Here is a 24,240-nt window from a genome sequence, read left to right on the forward strand (position 1 = left end):
ATGTCATTAATTGGCTCCGCATCCGCAACTGACGTTAAATATAATAAAGCCTATTACATAGAATCCTACAGTAAAAAAGTGACGAACAAGCTACTGTCTGGTTTTTCTGGTTTTTTCCGTAAACTGTTCATTTTGTATATCGGACACAATTCCAACCTTAAATGAAAATACGTTTTGCGAATACTTTTGTAGCGTATATCGCCGAGACTTTGACAATAGTTTAGTGGCGGTAACTGAGGACAGTGCCAAATCGTATGTAATTAATACAAACAGAGACATAGCAATTATTGCATGACCCACAACAGTACGGAGGGTATTTGAAATTCGCCATTCCGTTTGGAAATATACATCGGAGACTAAGCAACAGATCAAAATATAATATTTCTTCGGCCATAAGGTAGAACGAAAAATGAATTTTATTACTGGCAATATGTGTTCGACAATTACAATGCACAGTGGCATTTGAATCGTATCTTATTTTCTACTTACATATGTATGCGTTGAATTTCACATTCGCAGGCAAGGAAATGGTGGACTATATTGCTGATTATCTAGAAAATATAAGGGATAGACGAGTTTTTCCCGACGTTAAGCCTGGGTACATGAAAAACCTTCTACCAGATTCGGCACCGATTGAAGGCGAAGAGTGGCAGAATATATTCGACGATGTGGAGAGGGTAATAATGCCCGGCATTACCCACTGGCAGAGTCCGCACATGCACGCCTACTTTCCCGCCCTGAACTCGTTTCCATCATTGCTGGGAGATATGCTTGCAGATGCCATCAATTGCTTGGGCTTCACTTGGGCCAGTTCGCCAGCCTGCACCGAATTGGAAATAATCGTTATGAACTGGCTAGGAAAAATGATAGGACTGCCCGATGAATTTCTCAATTTGAATAGTTCCAGTCGTGGCGGAGGTGTTGTTCAGACCACAGCCAGTGAGGCCACATTGGTGTGTCTGTTGGCAGGCAGAACAAGGGCAATTCAACGCTTCCATGAAAAATGCCCCGGCTATCAGGACGCTGAAATAAATGCTCGATTGGTGGCATACTGCTCGGATCAAGCACACTCCAGCGTGGAAAAGGCTGCACTGATAGGTATAGTTTTTGCCCATCCAACGCGAACTGAATTAAAACTGGTCTATTTTTAGGACTCGTTCGAATGCGTTATATCGAGGCCGACCAGAATCTCTCTATGCAGGGACAACCGCTTCGGGATGCCATTGAAGATGATATACGCCAAGGACTGGTTCCATTTTGGGTATGTATTTTTTCACAAATGTACTAAAGCGGAACTTTCGCAATCACCGCAATTGGTTTTATCACAAGCATAAGACCGGCCATCACTTCTTAATTTATTGTCGGCTGCCAGACGACCCGATTGGCTTAAAACGCCCAGTAAACACGAAATGTATTCGTTAGTTGCCAACGGCCCAATTTGTTCATTTCTTGTTAGCAGATGGTCCCGTCTTAGATGTTTATGTCAAATTTGTTTTCGTCAATTGTAAGTGTCCCTTTGGGAATCGAAGCGATTTTTCAACTGAATAACAACGAAGCAACAAGTAAAAGCCGATTATGGATTGTGATTTTTGGGGGGAGTGGTAACATTGTAGAAGGGGGGAACATCATGTTGTGTCACAACAATTTGATATAAGCCACTTACAGCAATTTGTAAATGAGAGTTTGTGTGGGTGTTGTTCGGTATCCTTGACAGGTTTGCGCTACACTGGGCACAACTGGTGCATGTTCATTTGACAACTTGGAAGATATTGGAGCTGTGTGTCGAGAGTATAATTTATGGCTGCACGTGGATGCCGCATATGCCGGCAGTGCTTTCATTTGTCCCGAGTTTCGCACATGGCTCAAGGGCATAGAACGGGCCGACTCGATTGCTTTTAACCCATCCAAGTGGTTGATGATACACTTCGATGCCACCGCCTTGTGGTAAGACAAATTGCATCATCAAACGATGCTATAGCTTGCGTAAACCTCTCGTTTGTATCGTTGTTTAGGGTTAAGGACAGTGCAGCCGTACATCGCACGTTCAATGTGGAGCCTCTTTATTTGCAGCACGAAAACTCGGGAGTAGCTGTGGACTTCATGCACTGGCAAATACCTCTTAGCCGTCGTTTTCGCTCCTTGAAAATGTGGTTTGTCTTGAGGTCTTACGGCATCAAGGGTCTGCAACGACATATACGCGAGGGTGTCCGATTGGCGCAAAAATTTGAGGCACTGGTTGCGGCGGATCACCGTTTCGAGATTCCAGCCAAAAGACATCTGGGTAGTGTGCTTCAAATGTCGCGATATTGTGCTCCAAACATTATTAAAGATCCCACGCTTTCTTTGTCCAGGTCTTGTAGTCTTCCGCATAAAGGGTGACAACGAAATCACAGAGCGTTTGCTGAAACGTCTAAATCATCGGGGCAACATTCACTGCATTCCATCATCGCTGAAGGGAAAGTATGTTATTCGGTTCACAGTTACGTCGACGCGCACCACCGTAGATGACATCCTAAGGGACTGGACGGAGATCAAGAATGCTGCCACTGAAATTTTATGTGAAATGAACATCACTATTTCGAATAGGGTATATCTTAAAGGTAGGATTCGGCTCTATTATCGCTTATTTGCCTTCGAAGCATCTCATATGGTATCAACTTATAGACATCAAGGAGAAATCGGACGGATTCGGAAGTAGCTTGCTTCTTTCAAATTCTCCACTATCACCTAAGATTGTCAACGGTTCCTTTGCGGCAATATTTGACGATGATTTCCTCGCAAAGACTTACGCTGGCGTTCGAATTGCGGTAAGTTTCCCATGGACATAAACATATCTCTTAGTAATAGATCTTTGTGACACAGCATCAAGAATCGCCATCAATGCGTCGACGAGTACGTGGCATAATGATGTCGGGCAAACAGTTCTCCCTTGACTCGCATATGGATGTTGTGGTACAGACATCCATGGACTCGAAGACAACAAACAGTAAGGGCGTCGACAGTTATGGCAAGACCACCCCAACAGCGAGACATGTCAATGAACGGGACTCTATACGCGAAGATGAGGAGTCCCAGGAAGGTATGAAACCCAGGTATTGTAATCGCCAATTTCCACAGTAAGCTTGTTATTTTCATACAAAGAACTGGTGGGAAATTAACGAAGTCAGTCGTTATGATTCCCCAACAAGGCACTCCACATGGCTTTCTTTAATTTTACAATAACATGTTGTAACATTTAATCACTTCTGAAACTTTCTCATCGCAGATTGTGAAATGAATTGGTGGGAGGAATCAACTTCCACGCCCCAGATGCAACCTGTGCGAAGTCGACAAAACAGATTAGCAGTCGCCACCACTCATCGCCAAAGTGATTTAAGCGTAGAAGAAACTTATAGCCGACCACAACGTCCATCGACCTTAACCACGTCAGTGAATAGTGTTTGGTCCCCCGTTACCCATTACCAGCTCATATCAAACTCTCGACAACTGTCAACTATAGTCGAGAGGGAAACCCGTACATTTCCCAGTGACTCACTTTCATCGGCACCTACCGCTAACCAATTGTCTACGGCGTGCCAACTACCAGCTAATCAACTGTACCCGGGCAAACGGTTTTTGTACTCCGAGGGTAATGTTGAACAACATTGTTCCTTTACAGATTCCGTATTTTGTCCCCCAACACCAACCGATGAAAAAACATCTACCAAGTCTGCATCTGATGGTCCATGTTCCGATGCGGAGAATTCGAACGATGCAACACCAATAGCTACAGTCGACCTCTTTAAGGAACATTTCCTCTCCGTTGAGTCTTTAGAGTCGCCCAATCAGCCATCGAGCGATTCTGATGGTTCTTCTGAAGACACTTCAACCACCTCTGCCCCTGAATATTCCTCCTTGGAATCGGTTTGATGACTGCATCCATATCCACGCATTATATCTCCACTCCCATAGCTGCTGTGCTGTTAGCAATAATTCCTGTTCTAAATATAACAATAACACGACGACATACATATGTCTCGCGTTTACTCTTAAAACCCAGCCTAGTTAGTAGCTTATTCATAAGTAGTATATCGTTTTCGGCACCATTTTATTGTCGTTATTAATATACTCCACATATTCAGCGTTAAGCCATCACTTTATCTTAGCTAAGGTGATCCCAGTGATGTCACCGGATATTTTGGTCACTGCTTGAATTAGTAAAAAACTTTCAAATCAAACGTCTATATCATTGATGCTACAATTATTGAAATTATAATATACACAAATACACACACGTCATATATACACACACCTTCTAATCAGTGCTGTTATATATGATCATTATAAAAGAATTATCCATATCGGTAATTACCCTTAAAAGCAAATAGAACAGAAACACGTATTCTATAAATGTTATAATCTTATTATATAGTATACCTGCATATTTATACATACAACAGCAAAAGCCACGGAATCATGTACACTAAAACATATACAAATTTTAAGATAATAATGAATAAATGTGCGTTCTCGCAAATGCCAAGCTAGATTACATTTATAATAAGTACACCAACTCAATATTACAAATTACATATATAAATATGTACTTCATACATTTTAGTAAATGTGTCTATGTCGATGTCTATGTCTTCTTATATAAAGTTAAAGGTACATTCTTACATACATGCATTATTTTATCCAATAACAAATATATTACTTGTCTAACCTAATTTTAGTATGTCTTTATTTTTGATCTCGGGATATGTACATCCATAATTTATTGTGATAAATACATATTCGAATATCGCACATGTATTCGAATTGAGGGTTGGATTGTCATTCAGTTATTTCCTACCACAGATTCAAATTAAATCAATCATCAGTTTCAAGAGGTATACTGCAACATGGAATCCAGGTTCTTGGAGGGTGAGAAACACCTTTCCTGAAAATCTTTTAATATTTTGACGTAGCCTCCATAAAAATTGCTCACCTTCGTAGGTATTTTAATGGTCCATTCGAAATAAAGTCACGACACTTCAATTTCAAATGTTATTTTATGTATTTTAGGCGAATTTAATATTACAACAATTTGTTTTAACATTTAATGGTACAATCAACTGGGCCGATGCGACTACCTAATACACGTATCTTGGATATGATAGTCAACTCAAATTTGAAAATGTATGCAAAATTATGTCCTTTTCCTTTTTTGTTATATTTGGTTTGTTTGTTAGACTGAATCAAGGCACATATAATAGGTAGTCGCATCGGCGAATTACTACAACAAAGCAACTTTTTTGGTAACATAATATGTCAAAATTTGTAAACAAGGCAAATAAAATTCAATTCGCCTTGACATTTCAAAATTTAGTCGAATTTGATTCAACCAATCAGAGCAAAATGTTTTTATACCCTACAAATCTATGTTAAAAATATGTGTTACCTCAAGAGTTTGCAGCTGCACGACTCCTACATTTAGATTTTTGTATATCGTTTATCGTCATCTGTCCGTCTGTCCATTATAATTTGTAATATGATTATCATGACCCGAATCAAATCGGGATTGAAAAAAATTATGTTCTGAAAACACAAAATTAGCACAATTTTGAATAAACGATGCAGTATGTGCCGGCATCTTTCAACAATTTCCCATGATGAATTCTGGAAATTTGGTAGTGCCCGGAATTGGTAGTGACCGGTTTATATAGATTAATGGTATATCCAAATGAATCAAAATCCTTCATTTCTCTCTATTTTTGTAATAGCTAATATACCACCAAATTGTATATGAAAAATGTATCTTGGCAACAAATAAACATGCATACACTGAAAATGTAAGTCCAATAGTAGTTGTGTAGGGTATTATATTTGCGACGTCCGACTTTTCTGCTTGGTTTTTTTTTTTAAATTAGATGTATGAAGATGGTGGAGAAGTTCCATAAAGTGTCAAATTTCATTTCATTTGTCACAGCTTTTTCGTTTAGCCTCATTTCTTGTATCATGGACATGTTACAGCCCAAACTACAAGAAATGAGTCGTGCAGCTACAAACTCTTGAGACAACACATACTTGTAACATAGATGTGTAGGGTATAAAACATTTTGTGTTGATTGGTTGAATCATTTCAATAAATATTATGGGCTCGTGGAGTGTTAAAAACAGCCTTCAAGAAAATCTTTCCAGTTTTGATGTAGCCCTTATATAAAATTCCTGTCCATTTTTAGGTATTTTGACTCTCTCGAGTCAAATTAAAAAAAAAAAAAATATACGAAACTTCAATTGTATTTACAAAAATTAATTTATTTTTTAACGCGAATTCTAAATTACAACAATTTGTTTTGACATTTCATGTTACAAACAAATAGGTCGATGCGACTACCTAATACATCTACCTTGGACTGAATATTTTATTTTTTAAGCTATATGCTATTTAAGCTATATATACAATAAACACCACATAGAAAATTGTTATTGTATGTATCACTACCCAGTAGTTCGAGTAACTGGTTATGAACTAGTTATTTTACTAATTACCTGTACCACTGGTTACCACATCATGCCCTAGACTGGTGAATTTAACATGGGTATGTCATTGGGGAAGTCAATTGTCCCCTGCCTGCGTTACCAGTAACCAGCCATCTCGTTAGTAACAAATTATTTTACATTTTACTAGTGCTTTATAGTCAGTTACTTGGGTAGATACAAACTATAAATCAAATGCCTAGTTACTTATGTATAGAAAATTAGATGTATAACGGTTTGAAAAATTAAAATTTATTCTGTACAAATATATTTATTACAAAAGAGTATTGCATACATATAGATATATTGTTTGATCCATCTAGTTCACGATTCTTTTGTCGGCCAAGTGCTTTTCAAATATGTCTCCCTATAGGTTTATCTGAAATAGACGGCTTAGAAATAGTTGAAGTTAGAAGACATACATAATGCTCTTTTAGTTATCAAAAACATACCTATAGAAAATCGGGAGCATTTATTGATGCGTTGGGATCTCTTTGGAGCGATACCTCTTCCTGTATAGCTATTAAATGTTTACAGAAGACATGTAAATGCTCCCTTAGAAGTGTGTTCTTTTTTATGTGTTCTCCCTGGATCTGTGGGGTTTCTGAAAGGACGATATCCATATAAATCTGGAAATGAAGTCTGTACAATGATTACATTGGTCTATATTGTGCTACAATATCAAAACTTACCTCAGATTTATCATCTGCATTTCATTCGAATATTGAAATTATGTATGTATATATTTTTCCGGAAAACACAGTTCTATTCAATTTTTGCTTTTAAAATTCCCAATGTTGCTAAAAAGTCTAAACAAAATGGCAAAACAATTGTTCTGCTTTGTTTTGCTTTCATAGTCGATTCATTACCAGTAACTTCCGAGTTGGTATGATATGTCTAGACAACTTTTTCAATAGAAAAATGAATTCAACAGTCAATTTTGTGTCCCTTTTTGGGGTATAAAGTAACTAGATCACCAAGTAACTAGCTATTTAACTAAATAATAGAAGACAATTGATATTTTTTGAACAACTGGGTAGTGTCAGTTTTATATGTCGAAAAATGTAAACAACACATACGAAATATCAATAAATTCTATTTTCAAAATGCAAAAATTTCAAATTTCCAGACACATATAAAAATGCTAGAAATCGGGAATTATTTTATGAAAACAGATTTAGTGCTTCAAACTTTCTCAGTAGCCAAATGGAGTAAATTGAGTAGAGTAACTTCGGGTAATGTGGACTACGCGTCTAATGTGGACCACCCCCATATCTAAGAAAATGCTTGAAATATGTCAATGTCGCATTGATAAATATTTTCCTAATTAGTGAAAACAAACATCAAACTTGGTTTTGAACAAATAATTGCAATGTTGAAGATGTAGTTAAGCTCTGATTGTAAAAGTGTGATTTGAACATGTTTTAGCGCAATAGTCTAACGTTTTTGAAAAATAGTCGAACACTTTAACAAAAATATGCATTTATCTGTACTTTCAATGTGCGATTTTGAATTTTTATTAATTTTTGAAGCCTGTAATTATTTTTAAATAAAAATATTCAATGTCGAATAACGCGGACCACTATAAAAAGTGGGACCTTTTCATGAGGACGACTTCGAAACATGGGCGCATTTAATATGCGAGGAGGTATTCTATCCTCTGAAAACTCGATATGCGAAATTACAGCTGCTTTGGTTGGAAAATGAAGCTAGGACATTAAAAATTCCGCAAATGGAGCGGTATATTTTTGCATTCATTGTTACCCAAGAGGGCAATAAATTGAAATTTATCACAACCAATCCACAACCTACCTTTAACTTACTGATCCACATTACCCACATATACTGGTCCACATTACCCGCCAAGTTATTTTTATTCGCAGTTTTAAGTTTTTTGAAATATAATGGGATAACATTTTATATACAAATATATATATATATATAGCATTTCCACATTAAATGAAACCTTTTACAAATTAAGTGAACCCTTTTCCAAATTAAATGAAACCTTTTCCAAATTAAATGAAACCTTTTCCAAATTAAATGAAACCTTTTCCAAATTAAATGAAACCTTTTCCAAATTAAATGAAACCTTTTACAAATAGAATGAAACCTTTTCCAATTGAAATGAAACCTTTTACAAATAGAATGAAACCTTTTCCAATTGAAATGAAACCTTTTGCAAATAGAATGAAACTTTTTCCAAATTAAATGAAACCTTTATTCTTATCTAAGGAAATATAATATTTGCAGTAATTTTAAACCAACATTTGAAAATTAAATCAAAGAATATTAACAAATATAGTTGTATGGCTATGTAATTAACATAAATATTCTTTAATTTGGTGTGATTTCATTTAATATCTTTACTACATAAAACTAAATAAATAGTAATACAAACTGGGGTATTTCTTGACATTTTAATAAATAAATATTTAAGAACAAGAATTGAATACCCAGTCCTAAATCCGTTGATATTGTTGATGATAAGGTAACTGCTTATCTTAATGAAGGGGTTCCCGACTTGCAGCTTGTGGTATTTTCAAAACCATGTCCATAACGTAGTTAGAACAATCTTGCCGAGTAAGCTTTTGAATACTTCGCTCGATTACATCAACAATGTTATGTTCCATTGAAACGTCACACAGCTCAGCTCATGGGCATAATTTTATTTTTGAAAATGCATTTTCGATTGGATTTAGCATTGGAGAATAAGGCGGTAAGAATTTAAGGTTGCATCTTTTGGATTCGATCAAATTTTTTATGTCATGTCGCTTGTGTATTTGAGCGTTATTTTCCAACTCTGGATTGATTTTCTCAAAAAAAATCTATAAATAATTTAAATCTATCGGCATTGACACTGGAATTATAAATGATTGTGTGATGTACAACTCCCGCGTTGTTTATTGCTGCAATTATAGTGAGATTACGACCTCTGACCGTAGGCAACACAATGTGTGCTCTTGTTCCTTGTCTTGAACGGGCTTGGGTTCTTCGTATGTAATTTGTAATTACTTCACATTGTCGAGAGTTTACTGTTTTGGATGTTCACATTATCGAGAGTTCACTGTATTTAAAAATAGCAACGTTTAAAATAAATGCGAAATTGATTTTAGCTCGGGAAGCTCTGATAATTGGGAACCTGAGGAAGAATCAATATCCTCGCCAAGTATTGCAAGTGGAAATGCTCCAGAACCTACCGAAGCTACATCTACAAGACCCCGAAACAAATTGGGTCAGTATAACAAAATAACAAAAGACATGAAATTGTTATTATTTATATTGTATGAAGAGGGGAGAATCATTTCCGAGGCTGCAAATTTAACCTGCATAAAAATAAATTCCGAAAAAACATTTATAAGAAGATACAAACAAAATTTTGGAACATTGAAGGAAAATAAGCGTGGAGGAAATAGAATTAAGTTGTTGACACCACAAGTTTTAAGTCTGATCGAGTTCTATGTAGAAAGTCAACCTGGAATTACCCTCAAAGCCATAAAAACTAAACTGTTGAGAGAAAATGAAATAAATATTTCCACAAGCTGCATAGAATATGGATTACGGAAATTAAAAATTACGTTTAAGATGGCCTCTATTGAAATAGAACGAATGAATGACTCCAGAACATTAGGCTTGAGACAAAAATATGCTCAAGACTTTACAAAATGGATACCCCAACAAGGAGAAAAATTAATATTCATTGATGAGTGTGGATTTAATCTTCACATACGAAGAACCCAAGCCCGTTCAAGACAAGGAACAAGAGCACACATTGTGTTGCCTACGGTCAGAGGTCGTAATCTCACTATAATTGCAGCAATAAACAACGCGGGAGTTGTACATCACACAATCATTTATAATTCCAGTGTCAATGCCGATAGATTTAAATTATTTATAGATTTTTTTTGAGAAAATCAATCCAGAGTTGGAAAATAACGCTCAAATACACAAGCGACATGACATAAAAAATTTGATCGAATCCAAAAGATGCAACCTTAAATTCTTACCGCCTTATTCTCCAATGCTAAATCCAATCGAAAATTCATTTTCAAAAATAAAATTATGCCCATGAGCTGAGCTGTGTGACGTTTCAATGGAACATAACATTGTTGATGTAATCGAGCGAAGTATTCAAAAGCTTACTCGGCAAGATTGTTCTAACTACGTTATGGACATGGTTTTGAAAATACCACAAGCTGCAAGTCGGGAACCCCTTCATTAAGATAAGCAGTTACCTTATCATCAACAATATCAACGGATTTAGGACCGGGTATTCAATTCTTGTTCTTAAATATTTATTTATTAAAATGTCAAGAAATACCCCAGTTTGTATTACTATTTATTTAGTTTTATGTAGTAAAGATATTAAATGAAATCACACCAAATTAAAGAATATTTATGTTAATTACATAGCCATACAACTATATTTGTTAATATTCTTTGATTTAATTTTCAAATGTTGGTTTAAAATTACTGCAAATATTATATTTCCTTAGATAAGAATAAAGGTTTCATTTAATTTGGAAAAAGTTTCATTCTATTTGCAAAAGGTTTCATTTCAATTGGAAAAGGTTTCATTCTATTTGTAAAAGGTTTCATTTCAATTGGAAAAGGTTTCATTTAATTTGGAAAAGGTTTCATTTAATTTGGAAAAGGTTTCATTTAATTTGGAAAAGGGTTCATTTAATTTGTAAAAGGTTTCATTTAATGTGGAAAAATATATATATATACCATTTCCACAATAAATGAAACCTTTTACAAATTAAATGAACCCTTTTCCATATTAAATGAACCCTTTTCCAAATTAAATGAAACCTTTTCCAAATTAAATGAAACCTTTTCAAAATTAAATGAAACCTTTTCCACTTGAAATGAAACCTTTTACAAATAGAATGAAACCTTTTCCAATTGAAATGAAACCTTTTACAAATAGAATGAAACTTTTTCCAAATTAAATGAAACCTTTATTCTTATCTAAGGAAATATAATATTTGCAGTAATTTTAAACCAATATTTGACTATTAAATCAAAGAATATTAACAAATATAGTTGTATGGCTATGTAATTAACATAAATATTCTTTAATTCGGTGTGATTTCATTTAATATCTTTACTACATAAAACTAAATAAATAGTAATATAAACTGGGGTATTTCTTGACATTTTAATAAATAAATATTTAAGAACAAGAATTGAATACCCGGTCCTAAATGCGAAATACATATTTGACTTAATAAATTGTTGATGATAAGGTAACTGCTTATCTTAATGAAGGGGTTCCCGACTTGCAGCTTGTGGGATTTTCAAAACCATGTCCATAACGTAGTTAGAACAATCTTGCCGAGTAAGCTTTTGAATACTTCGCTCGATTACATCAACAATGTTATGTTCCATTGAAACGTCACACAGCTCAGCTCTTGGACATAATTTTATTTTTGAAAATGCATTTTCGATTGGATTTAGCATTGGAGAATAAGGCGGTAAGAATTTAAGGTTGCATCTTTTGGATTCGATCAAATTTTTTATGTCATGTCGCTTGTGTATTTGAGCGTTATTTTCCAACTCTGGATTGATTTTCTCAAAAAAAAAAAAAAAAAAAAAATCTATAAATAATTTAAATCTGTCTGCATTGACACTGGAATTAGAAACGATTGTGTGATGTACAACTCCCGCGTTGTTTATTGCTGAAATTATAGTGACATTACGACCTCTGACCGTAGGCAACACAATGTGTGCTCTTGTTCCTTGTCTTGAACGGGCTTGGGTTCTTCGTATGTGATGATTAAATCCACACTCATCAATGAATATAAATTTTTCTCCTTGTTGGGGTATCCATTTTGTAAAGTCTTGAGCCTATTTTTGTCTCAAGCCTAATGTTCTGGAGTCATTCTTTCGTTCTATTTCAATAGAGGCCATCTTAAACGTAATTTTTAATTTCCGTAATCCATATTCTATGCAGCTTGTGGAAATATTTATATCATTTTCTCTCAACAGTTTAGTTTTTATGGCTTTGAGGGTAATTCCAGGTTGACTTTCTATATAGAACTCGATCAGACTTAAAACTTGTGGTGTCAACAACTTAATTCTATTTCCTCCACGCTTATTTTCCTTCAATGTTCCAAAATTTTGTTTGTAATTACTTCACATTGTCGAGAGTTTACTGTTTTGGATGTTCACATTATCGAGAGTTCACTGTATTTAAAAATAGCCACGTTTAAAATAAATGCGAACCTGATTTTAGCTCGGCAAGCTCTGATAATTGGGAACCTGAGGAAGAATCAATATCCTCGCCAAGCATTGCAAGTGGAAATGATCCAGAACCTACCGAAGCTACATCTACAAGACCCCGAAACAAATTGGGTCAGTATAACAAAATAACAAAAGACATGAAATTGTTATTATTTAAATTCTATGAAGAGGGGAGAACCATTTCCGAGGCTGCAAATTTAACCTGCATAAACATAAATTCCGAAAAAACATTTATAAGAAGATACAAAAAAAATTTTGGAACATTGAAGGAAAATAAGCGTGGAGGAAATAGAATTAAGTTGTTGACACCACAAGTTTTAAGTCTGATCGAGTTCTATATAGAAAGTCAACCTGGAATCCTAATTCCAGTGTCAATGCAGACAGATTTAAATTATTTATAGAAATTTTTTTTTGAGAAAATCAATCCAGAGTTGGAAAATATCGCTCAAATACACAATGGACATGACATAAAATATTGGATAGAATCCAAAAGATGCAACCTTAAATTCTTACCGCTTTATTCTCCAATGCTAAAATTGTTCTAACTACTTTATGGACATGGTTTTGAAAATCCCACAAGCTGCAAGTCGGGATCCCCTTCATTAAGATAAGCAGTTAACTTATCATCAACAATTTATTAAGTCAAATATGTATTTCGCATTTAGGACCGGGTATTCAATTCTTGTTCTTAAATATTTATTTATTAAAATGTCAAGAAATACCCCAGTTTGTATTACAATTTATTTAGTTTTATGTAGTAAAGATATTAAATGAAATCACACCGAATTAAAGAATATTTATGTTAATTACATAGCCATACAATTATATTTGTTAATATTCTTTGATTTAATTTTCAAATATTGGTTTAAAATTACTGCAAATATTATATTTCCTTAGATAAGAATAAAGGTTTCATTTAATTTGGAAAAAGTTTCATTCTATTTGTGGTTTCATTTCAATTGGAAAAGGTTTCATTCTATTTGTAAAAGGTTTCATTTCAAGTGGAAAAGGTTTCATTTAATTTGGAAAAGGTTTCATTTATTTTGGAAAAGGTTTCATTTAATTTGGAAAAGGTTTCATTTAATTTGGAAAAGGGTTCATTTAATTTGGAAAAGGTTTCATTTAATGTGGAAATGCTATATATAAGAAGTAGGCATTCCTGTTTACCATTTTTACTCGACCAAATTTCTCGAGTAAAACGTTTACAAAGAGAACGCAATTTGGTTTTGTCCTCTCTTAAATTTGAGTCAATGTTTTAGCAGTTTTGTGGGTTGAGGAACGGTTTTCGAGTAAAAAGTTCCAAAACATGTAAAATGAGTAGAATCGTTTAGGTTCTGGAACGGAACTATAATGTTTGATCTGGAATATATTTAGTCAACAAATCTACTAGATTGTGAAAACATGTTGTTTTTATTTTTATTACCGTTGTTACCCCCACAATATCACAAAAAAAAAAAGAAAATGGTGGTCCACATTGCCCGAAGTTACTCTACGGAATTATATTTAAACCAGTGAGCGGAGCAGTATAGTCGGACGGGGCCGACCATACGATACCCTACACAACTACCACGGAACTCAAATTTTCTGCGGATTTTTATTCCGAGCCTGGGCAATATTTAGTGATATTTGCACCTTCTTGCCCGATTAGAGATAAACAGCACCTCTTCCTCACACATACATATTTTCCGAATATTACGAGTATTCAGTACAGCTATTGTCCAGATTTTCTTTCACCGTGGGTTGTATTGTGATGTTCGGCTTTCATTTGTGGTCTATAGATCGACTCGAAAATAACACAAAAAAGTAAGTTTTCGGTCCACTACACTCCAAAATTATTATCTGATATTCACCGAAAATTATAGGCGTTGTCCTTGACCATAACTGGAACCTCATGGAACATTTCAAAGCGATCAGCGCTATAGTTCCGCTCTCTAGAGTGATAATGGGTTATTAAATAATATACGAATACGGAGATACCTGTAAATATTTAGGTGTAACTCCCACATCCGGGAACATACAACAACATAATTGGTATTAATTTAAAGGTCCACTCCTCTATGATAAAATATCAACTTCTCGGGTCTATGTCCTTCAGGAGTAAATATATACGCTATAGAATACAAATTGTCATTTTTTACACAAAAGTCAGGGTCCATTTGACCCGCTAAATATTGACCTATCTTTATTAAAACAGGCATGCTTATTCTTTGGCCCGATCCCCTTCTCCATGCAAAATTTCACGATGTTCGGGCCATTATTGCGGCCTCTGGAGCGACCAGAAAAACCGACAAAAATTTAGTATTTGGTCCATTTCATCCCCTAAATATTAACCGATCTTTCCCAAAAACAATAGGGGTCTTCATTGGCCAGAACCCATCCTACATGCAAAATTTCGTGAAGATTGGTTCATAACTGTGGCCTGTATCGTGTTTACAAATTATAATGGACAGACGGACGGACGGACGGACACACATGTCTAGATCGACTCAGCTAGTCGAGATATGACGATCGGTATACTTAAAGGTGGGTCTAGGACCAATATTTCGCGGCGTTACAAACTTTTGGGGCTCCACAAAGCTATAATACCCTGACAACATAGTTGTGTAGGGTATAAAAAGAATAATTTCGAAATCAATGTGAACTCAATTTTCCAGCTGGGCCACTTTTAAAAACATAATTTTTCATATTTAAATTGACACGAGTATTACGTTGGAATCAAATCAGCTGAATATTGCAGTTGCCTTGCATAATTGTGCCATGATGATTTCTTAACAACTTCAACTTGTGACAGATACATTCGATTTTTTACTGAATGTTTTTCGATAACATTTTCCAATATTTTCACAACATAAATTAATGAGCAAATTTTACTCAATAAGTTATCGGGCAAAACCATTATTGTTTGAAGGAGAAGAATCACTCTAACTGCAACAAAAGAACTTACTGGGTGATTATTGCTGGAAAAGTACACAGGCAAACCTAATATTTGGTCATTAAAGTAATGAGAGGACATTCAGTAACAATTTGCACAAATGATTGAGTTATCGAACACTTCTGCTCGAATTTCTATTTGTAAATAATGACAATAGTTCGCAGGAAAATGTTATGACATGTACAGACGAGCGTTGTTCGCTCTCTCATTCGTTGTAATTTATGAAGTAATTACTTAGTTCCCCATACAAAATTGTCTGAGCGAACACCGACTTTTGTACGTTGTTCAATTCGAATCACTCTCTGAATCACGAAGAATTTTGTCCCATCTCTAGCAATTGAGAGAATTTATCGAAAATAAATTAATTTTGACAGCACGAAACAATTTTTAAAATTTTCAAACTTTTTCAGTAAAATTGAAAATGATGAATAAAAAGTAACCAAAATTCTAGTTTTTATATATGCAGAAGGATGTAAATTTGTCTACATAATGCAATATGCATTTCTTTCCCCTTGGTTATAATTAGCGTACAAAACGAGAAACAAAAGTGAGGAAACCCAAACAAAAATTCTCCAATTTTCTAAATGTGACATTTGAGTTGAGAAAATATAAAAATGTATTAAAAACAATAATATTTTCAGAAAAAATGGAAAACATGAATTAAAAGTAAAGAGATAGGGGTTGATATTATAGTCAGGAGAAAGAGAATTATTTTTCCTATTTAGATCAATATGTGATTCACGCAAATATGTTACAATATTGAGGTAAAACAAAAAACAAAATAGGTTCGTTCCCGTACTTTTTGATAGTAAAGCTAGTAATTTCATTTCATTTGTTAAGGACAAAAAAAAAGACTACAGAAACCTAATGCACACAAAAAACAAAAAGTTAAACGGCGTCCATTGCATGATTTTGATAATATTAATATTTATTGTTTATTTTTTATTTGTATAATTTAGAGGAAAACATTATGGAATATATGGAAGTGGAGTTTCCGACGACTCCAAGCCCGGAAAGTCTTATATGGCTGGACGCTCTCATAATGATTAGAATGTTTTAGCGAACTAGAACAAAAAGATATGGAACAAGTCAAGTTTAGGGACCCCACTCGGATCATTTTGAAATGATTACCGTAAGTAGCCCTCCTTGTGCCGATTACAGTGATATTTATTTCATGTGGGGAAATGCATACTTCCCGAAATATTGGCCTTGACATTTCGGAACATATTTTGTTTAAAATAACCCTTTTCTATTGCCACCAAGGCAATACATGGCTACGCAATATATTCTTCATCTACTTATATATAGCACAAACCATAACATTTAAAATGATAAAATGATACGGCTGATTAAAACAACATACTCTCCGAACTTTCAAGGCCCATATCTCGGGAAGTATGCATTTCTCCCCATAAAATATATATCACTGTAATCAGTTCACAGAGGACTATTTACTGTAAAAATGTCAAAGCGATCCAAGTGGAGCCCCTAAGCTTGACTTAAGTCCAAGATATTTGAATCTTCTTCCAGCCATTCATCTTCGCTATCCTCCAAAAGAGAAAAAAATCAGTTTGTCAATTATTTGTTTTTTTTTCCAGCAAATGTGTGTCTGTGCGTGTGTCCCTTTTGTTGAAGCGCTAACTTTCATATGCTTTATTTCGGACAGTATATCTCTGGCAATCAAATGTCAAATTCATAATTTACTATTTCGTGCTAGGCCAAATTGGTCTTGCAGAAAATAGGAGAAGAGAACGCCATTTTGGTTTTAACTCTCTTAAATTTAACTTCAATTTTTCCTACTTTTCGGCGTAAGGAAACGCTTTTCTAGCAACAATTGCAAAACTAGTACAATATAGTACTATATTGCAGGTTTGGGAACACAGCTAATGTTTGAAATAAAAAAACTCTGATGACATGAATTAAGTCTTGATTTAGATTAGACGAGTTTACTTGCGGCAATTTTTGTCGTTCTCTTTTGAACTTGCTCCATGCGTCTATACAAGGCAATTCGGTTTCGAAAATATTTCTTTTTTCATTTGATGTCAATAGTTTTTTCACATTTAAATAAATATAAAATGTCAACAAATACGAAACACAAAAAGGAATTGCCAGAAAATTGTCGGTACGAGCAATTTTTTTCCATTTCTATTCCCCTTGCCCCTCTCTCCTACAAACAAAGACTTGCCGCAAGTAAACTCGCCTAATCTAAATCAAGACTAAGAATAGTGTTGTATGAACGGGTTAATTCATGTACGTAATTCTGAGAGCGAACTACGTTGTTCGAATGACCGTCAGAACATGGCATTAGTCATTGGATTCAATCCTCCCCTTCATATTTTTATAGTATTCTGGTTCGGACGAGTTTGATATAACCGTGCTAGCCTGTATTTAAATAAACTGTCAATACATTTCTTAAGTCAAAACATACAGAAAATGTCAGACTTGGAACAAATTCCACAAGGAAGATCAAAAACTGCATTTGTTCTTAAAACATACCTTATAGGGATTGTTTTGGTAAAATTGGTGCTTTTACAATGGTTCCTGCTAACCACCAAGCAAGTGCAATTTGTATACCAACCAGGCATAATTTTTAACCTCTCCAGTTTAGGAAATGGGGCGAGAAACTTTTGAGAAACAATTGTGTTGTGATGGGACTGCAGCTTATCAATTTCTTTATGCTTCTTTTAATGCAGAATGTCATGCATAGCAGCGATACAACAAAATCTAAACCTGGCACGGCTTGTTTTATGTTCCTGATGGTTTGTGCGCTGTAATTGTATTGGTGTCTGTGTTAAGAATATTAGGATTTTCCAGATCGAAATGACTTCAACTGTTATAGAAAAACCGGTAGCTCAGTCTACATTTCGGGTCGTGGCAATAGCAACTGTCCTCTGCCTATGCCCTATAGCTATTAGCATGTCCTTGGCATGCAGGTATCACGTAAGTGCGAAACTCAATTCAAAGTTGTCAATTTTATTTCGCTGTTTTTTGCAGATAGAAATGGAATATGAACCGATGCACCTGACGATGTGGACAATGAAATATTTCTTATTTACGTCTATATCTGTTCCTATGGTTCTTGCCTTTGGCAATATTTTTATACAAATTAGTATTAGCTTCGTCTCAGTGTTCTTCATAGCTATTGTAAGTATGTGTCCAATTAGGAATCTGTCTTTAAAACTCAGCCTTTTCAAAGTTCATCATTATTTGGGGAATGTCTTTGGGTTCCTTGAACTTTTCCCGAACGGAATCAGCGTTTGTTTTGTTTTACATTACACTTGCGTATTTGCTATTTATGTCACTGCATGTCAATACTTTGGTGCTTCTTATAAAGATTCAACAATTAAATGACAAATAACAAACGGATACGCAGCTTCGGAATGAAAATGAAAGAACAGCGGCCGAATACAACTCATCATCCTGATTTTGACATTTAAAGCATATCATTTAGAAATAAATTATACGGGCCTGTATACCTATTCTGTAACATTTAACAACAATCGATATAGTTTCCATTTCTTTTCTTATTTCACAACAATAAAACAAACAAATGAAACTGTTGGGAAGTCAACAATGAGTGAAGTTATTAAACATTTACTGAATTGGCCTACTGTTCTGGCATTCAACCCAGCAGTAACAGAGCGTTACTGAAACACACGTTAATCTTTTTATGTGTACTCCTTACACTGGGATTTTTAAATGATGAGAGCTGGGTGCATTCTAGTTTTTTCTTTATAAGTAAGACAGACATGTTCTGGAATTAACAGTGAGATTATTACACTTTACACATACTTAATTCTGGTTAAAAATATTTCTTTGAATAGAAAAAGCTTCAACACACCCGACTCTCACTACCAAAAATTACAATGTAAGGAAAACACTTCATAAATGTTATGAAATGCCCGGCGTGTGTTCGATACACTCCCACTGTTGGAGTAAATACCAGAACAGGCCGGTATAATTTTTTCTACAATTATTTGTCAGAATGTTTTTGCTCGATTCAAAAACCAAGTTGTTTGTTTTCAAATAAATCCTAACCTAAATACATATATGGCATAATTGAACCTATATAACTTACATGGCATTATTGGAACACCATTACACCGTAATGGTTGGTCTTTTGGTGGAAACATTAACACAATGGATATGTTTTACGAACTTGTAAGATTTGTGGCAGGTATAAATGTATATTTTTTATGGAAAATATTATTTTAGCAATTTCGGTGACTGGATTAACAACCCATACGTTTCCTTAATAATTTTCTTAATTGGATTAACTGGACTAATATGTCAACGCTTTGTAAATTATTGGCTATCAACATCAATATGGATATATGCTGTGTTTATCTTGACTATGGTAAGGATGGGAAAATTGTATGTTAGGAAATAGAAAAGGTATGTAAGGAAATGTCAAAGGAATTCGCTAATTAGATGCGCATAATCGGTACATATAATTCCTTATATTTTTATAAACCGGTACAATTGAATTTTCTTTACTTCATAAGACTCAATTTATTGTAATTGCCTTAAGCCACACAGCGACGAATACCCCAACGTCAGAACTAGTTGCTTGTCTAACTGTTGTGTTACTCATATTCACGATTTCATCTGTCATAGGAGGCATATTGGCAAAGGTAACCAAAAAAAGTCATCAAACAAATAATAGCATTCCGCCACAAACATGTTTGTCGTATATTGTGTCATAGGTTGATACTATATATTTTGTGGGTATTTTGGGCCTTTATGTACTATTTTCCTTGATGTGCTGTATTGTGGTACTCGCAGCGATGCTTTCTTTGCAGTGGCAACTAAGTTATTTTAACGTTTTCACCATTTGTACATATCCAGGAATTATATTCGTAAGTTTCGTTATTTGTCCTAAACATTGATAATTGAATACATTTCAGGCTACCTCATACGATTCACGAATAATACGAGTAGTAGACGTGGAGACTGATTTGGTCATATATGAAAATATTCGATATGGTGCTCTCTTCTATGTGCAATTTGTCTTGCTACTGGGTATTACTTTACACCTTATTCAGTAATACAGGTTTTTCATTCAATTTTGTTCAATACACAAAATTTTATTGAATAATAGTAATAATATATATATATATGTTTGTATAAACACGCACATAAAGATTATCATATAATTAACAATGATTTCTGTTTGTTTTAAATATTATATTTGTTTTACATTCAAATACCCATACGACAAAATAAAACTATATTTTTATGCCTATAAAAATTGTATAAATGAAAGGACTAACAATGTTTTTCTTTATCGCCTCGATGTAAACTATTGACGAACGAGTTGATATGTTTTTTTAGTTGTGCTGTAACGTTTTCAGTTTTTCTGTATGAACTGCAGAACAGTTGTAAATACTTTTTTGTAGGCATAGACATTTGTGTATATTGTAAGAAGGTATATAAAATATTTAATTGTAAATAAGGCGCTTGTTTGGCATATCAGGTCGTCTTGTAAGAGGTGTTAGTTAATTTTTATTAAGATGTCCGATCTTTTTGCTGCGTTGTTGTTGGCGGTTAAAATGTAACATTGTGCGAAATAAATTTATTGACACAATTTAGTTATGATTAGCCGCTGGCGGTTGAGATTGTACTGGTAGTTGATCAGTGTGATCGCTGCCGCCCGAAGGCATCAGTGAAACTGCAAAAATAAGAAAAATATATAGTGTAGTATGGGACAATATTTAGTATATAGTATAGGACAATTGTGACACTTTACATACATAATGCACTTACTTGTCTGTCAAACGGAATGTATAGAGCTCTACTAATCTACTATAACTATATCAATTTTTGAATTTTACTTATGCATTACAAAATTATTACATTTTCACATCGTTGTATTCCTCTTTGATTTTCTGGTATTTATGATAACAAACTAACTGTAACAGATGTAGAAGAACATTGGCCAATAATTATTAACCCAGAATTTGAAATATTTTTAATCAATCCCGTCTACCAATAAAGTTTTTGTTAGTGTGTATAAAAAATAAAGATTTCCACAATCAAATATAGACCCTACATACAGGGGAGTGCAGAAGTGAGTGTATGTTTCCACTTTGAGAAGTATAAAAAGTCAAAAAATGTTATTGTTTTTATTAAGTAATTATCTATTAATAAGGTTAATCGGTAAGGCGAGCTGAAGTTTTCATTGACTGTCAAAATTTATTTTTGAACAATAAATTAGCAAATAATTGTTCTGTTCCCGTACTGCAAGAATCTACTAGATTTGACTATTTTCTTGGATATCATAAAGGAAAATTCGTTATCGTAGTAAATATTAGTAGATTCTTGCAATACGGGAACAGACCAAATGTATTTATTCGAACCGAAATATAAGTGCACAATACTATCACATCGTTTTCCTGAAATGTATTCTGAAATGTTATTCTGCTCTGGTTGGTATTTTGCGATTAAAAACTTGATAGCAAGACTATGACATGAATTCGCCTCCCGATAGACCTTATTTAGTATGGTGATAAGTAACGAAAACAAAATCAACTCCAATGCACTCACTTTTGCACATTTGAAAAAAGCTTGCAATATACGAATAGTATTAGTTACATATACCGAAGCCTTATATTTTTAATGTGTCAGTTATGCTTGCATATTTTTAATCAGCAATAATGTTTCGTCTGATCCGATAACACGCTTCCAGTCGAAAACAATTCAACTTTTGTACTCGTTGAAAAAGTTTTACCCTGACTTCATTATGCTGATATAACTAACTATATAACTAACTATAACTATAAGTAAACAAAGAGTGTGATTTTAGAGAGCTATTCTAATTTTATATTACTGAGGAATATTGAAAAATCTTATTGGGAAAATTTACTGAGTAATTTTTTTACAAAAACGCCAATGAATATGAATGTCAACTCATGTATTTTTCAACAACAGATTTAGTGCTTCAAACATTCCCAGTGGTCACTTGGAGTAAATTGAATACGGAATTACATTTTATAAAGAATGATTTCGCAATCAGAGGGGTCTACTATCCAAACGACACGAGTCGGTAACCTAAGCCCGAGGTGTAAAAACAATAGGACTGCTTCAAAAATTTGATTTTGGTTAAAAAAATGCACTATGTTTTTGTAAACGTGATTTAAATAACGTAAATCATATGTTTTCTTAAAAAACTAATAAAAACAAAAAGGATAATTGTGTTACTTTCCCTCAAATTATTCATAAAATGCAGACGTGCAAAAGTGAGTGTATACGAGTTATTTTAGGTTTTCTTCTTTTGTTCTGCATAACTTTATGAATGAACAATTTTTAATTTGCTTTTTTACTATAATTTGTATGGCATAAAAAATGTCCAAAGTACAAACATTCACTCGCTTCTGCACACCACTGTATACATGTGAACATTTTTGCATTACGCTGATGTTAGTAAAATGTAAGACAACAATAAAACAAAATACAAATCCAATAACTTTTATAAGATGTTAGGTATGTTATATATAAATCTTAGCAAATCTATTCGCAAATTTAGAAAACATGCAAAGCATCGTAAAACAACAAGAGGTAGACTAAACTTTAATTCATATTGAAATTGTTCTCTTATGGACCAAACAATAATTCAATTTTGATAGGTACAGAAAAACAAATTAATATTTTGCATCTTGTAAAAAAAACGAGAAAATACAACTACACTTTTTTCAGACGTTATTCAAACAGTTAACACTAGATTTATGGAGTGAGTCAATTGGTCTGTTACAGCACTTTTTTAATAGTAAAGCTAGTGAAAAGAAACAGTTCAAAATCGCTCGCAGAGTACAATACAATTTAAAAAGTTCTCGAACGCTAATTTGGTAGATATGCCAAAATTAGATGGCAATACTTCAAAATAAACATAACAGCCAATCAGGAGTTGGCATTCCTGTTTACCATTTTGACTCGTTCAAATTTCTCGCATAAAAATTTTACAAAGAGAACGGTATTTGGTTTTGTGTTCTCTTAAATTTGGTTCAAAGTATACCTAGTTTTGTGGATGGAGGAACGGTTTTCGAGTAAAAGGTGGCAAAACTTGTAAAATTAGTAGATTATTTTAGGTTCTTTAACGGAACTAATATTGGCCGAGTAGAACTCACGTCGTTTCGTATCGTAGACCCCTCTGTCGTGGAAACGTTCGCCTGTAGTAAGCATTGCTTATCCCTTTTTTACATATTAATCACTTTAGAGTGTTTGAAAGGCATTAAATTAATCTTTATTAACGCACTCTGCAAAAACATACAAAATTGCAATAATAATTCCTTTGAAAGAGTACTCGCGGGGTCGAATTTGTTTTTAATTGCTACCCTAATTGTTTTCAAGCGTTGTGTATAAGAAAACTAATGAAAATACCTGGAAAAGAATTAACTTTGTATATATATATATATATATATGCTCGAATTGCAATTGAAATGTTTTGAATGACATGCGACAATATGACAATATTTATATTTATTAATGGCCATATTGAAATAGAAAATCAACGTGAAACGGTTATCCTTTTCTCAGAACCAGAATGTTGAAATAAAAAATAG

At 34.0% G+C, this 24,240-nt stretch overlaps 1 protein-coding gene across 1 annotated transcript; it reads left to right on the plus strand.

Annotated features, from left to right (window-relative positions):
- The first annotated feature begins 527 nt into the window (after nucleotides 1-527).
- On the plus strand, nucleotides 528-3,382 carry LOC133337058 (histidine decarboxylase). Its single transcript, XM_061545325.1, has 8 exons — nucleotides 528-1,098; nucleotides 1,152-1,261; nucleotides 1,715-1,944; nucleotides 2,013-2,281; nucleotides 2,352-2,600; nucleotides 2,665-2,807; nucleotides 2,863-3,092; nucleotides 3,266-3,382. Exons 1-8 carry the CDS (start codon nucleotides 528-530, stop codon nucleotides 3,270-3,272), a joined length of 1,809 nt encoding a protein of 602 aa, XP_061401309.1. The 3' UTR covers nucleotides 3,273-3,382.
- The last annotated feature ends 20,858 nt before the right edge of the window (nucleotides 3,383-24,240 follow it).

Source organism: Musca vetustissima, unplaced genomic scaffold (assembly GCF_032173495.1).
Source record: "Musca vetustissima isolate MV318-11 ecotype Yass unplaced genomic scaffold, APGP_CSIRO_Mvet_v1 utg6013, whole genome shotgun sequence".
Classification (NCBI taxonomy): Eukaryota; Metazoa; Arthropoda; class Insecta; order Diptera; family Muscidae; genus Musca; species Musca vetustissima.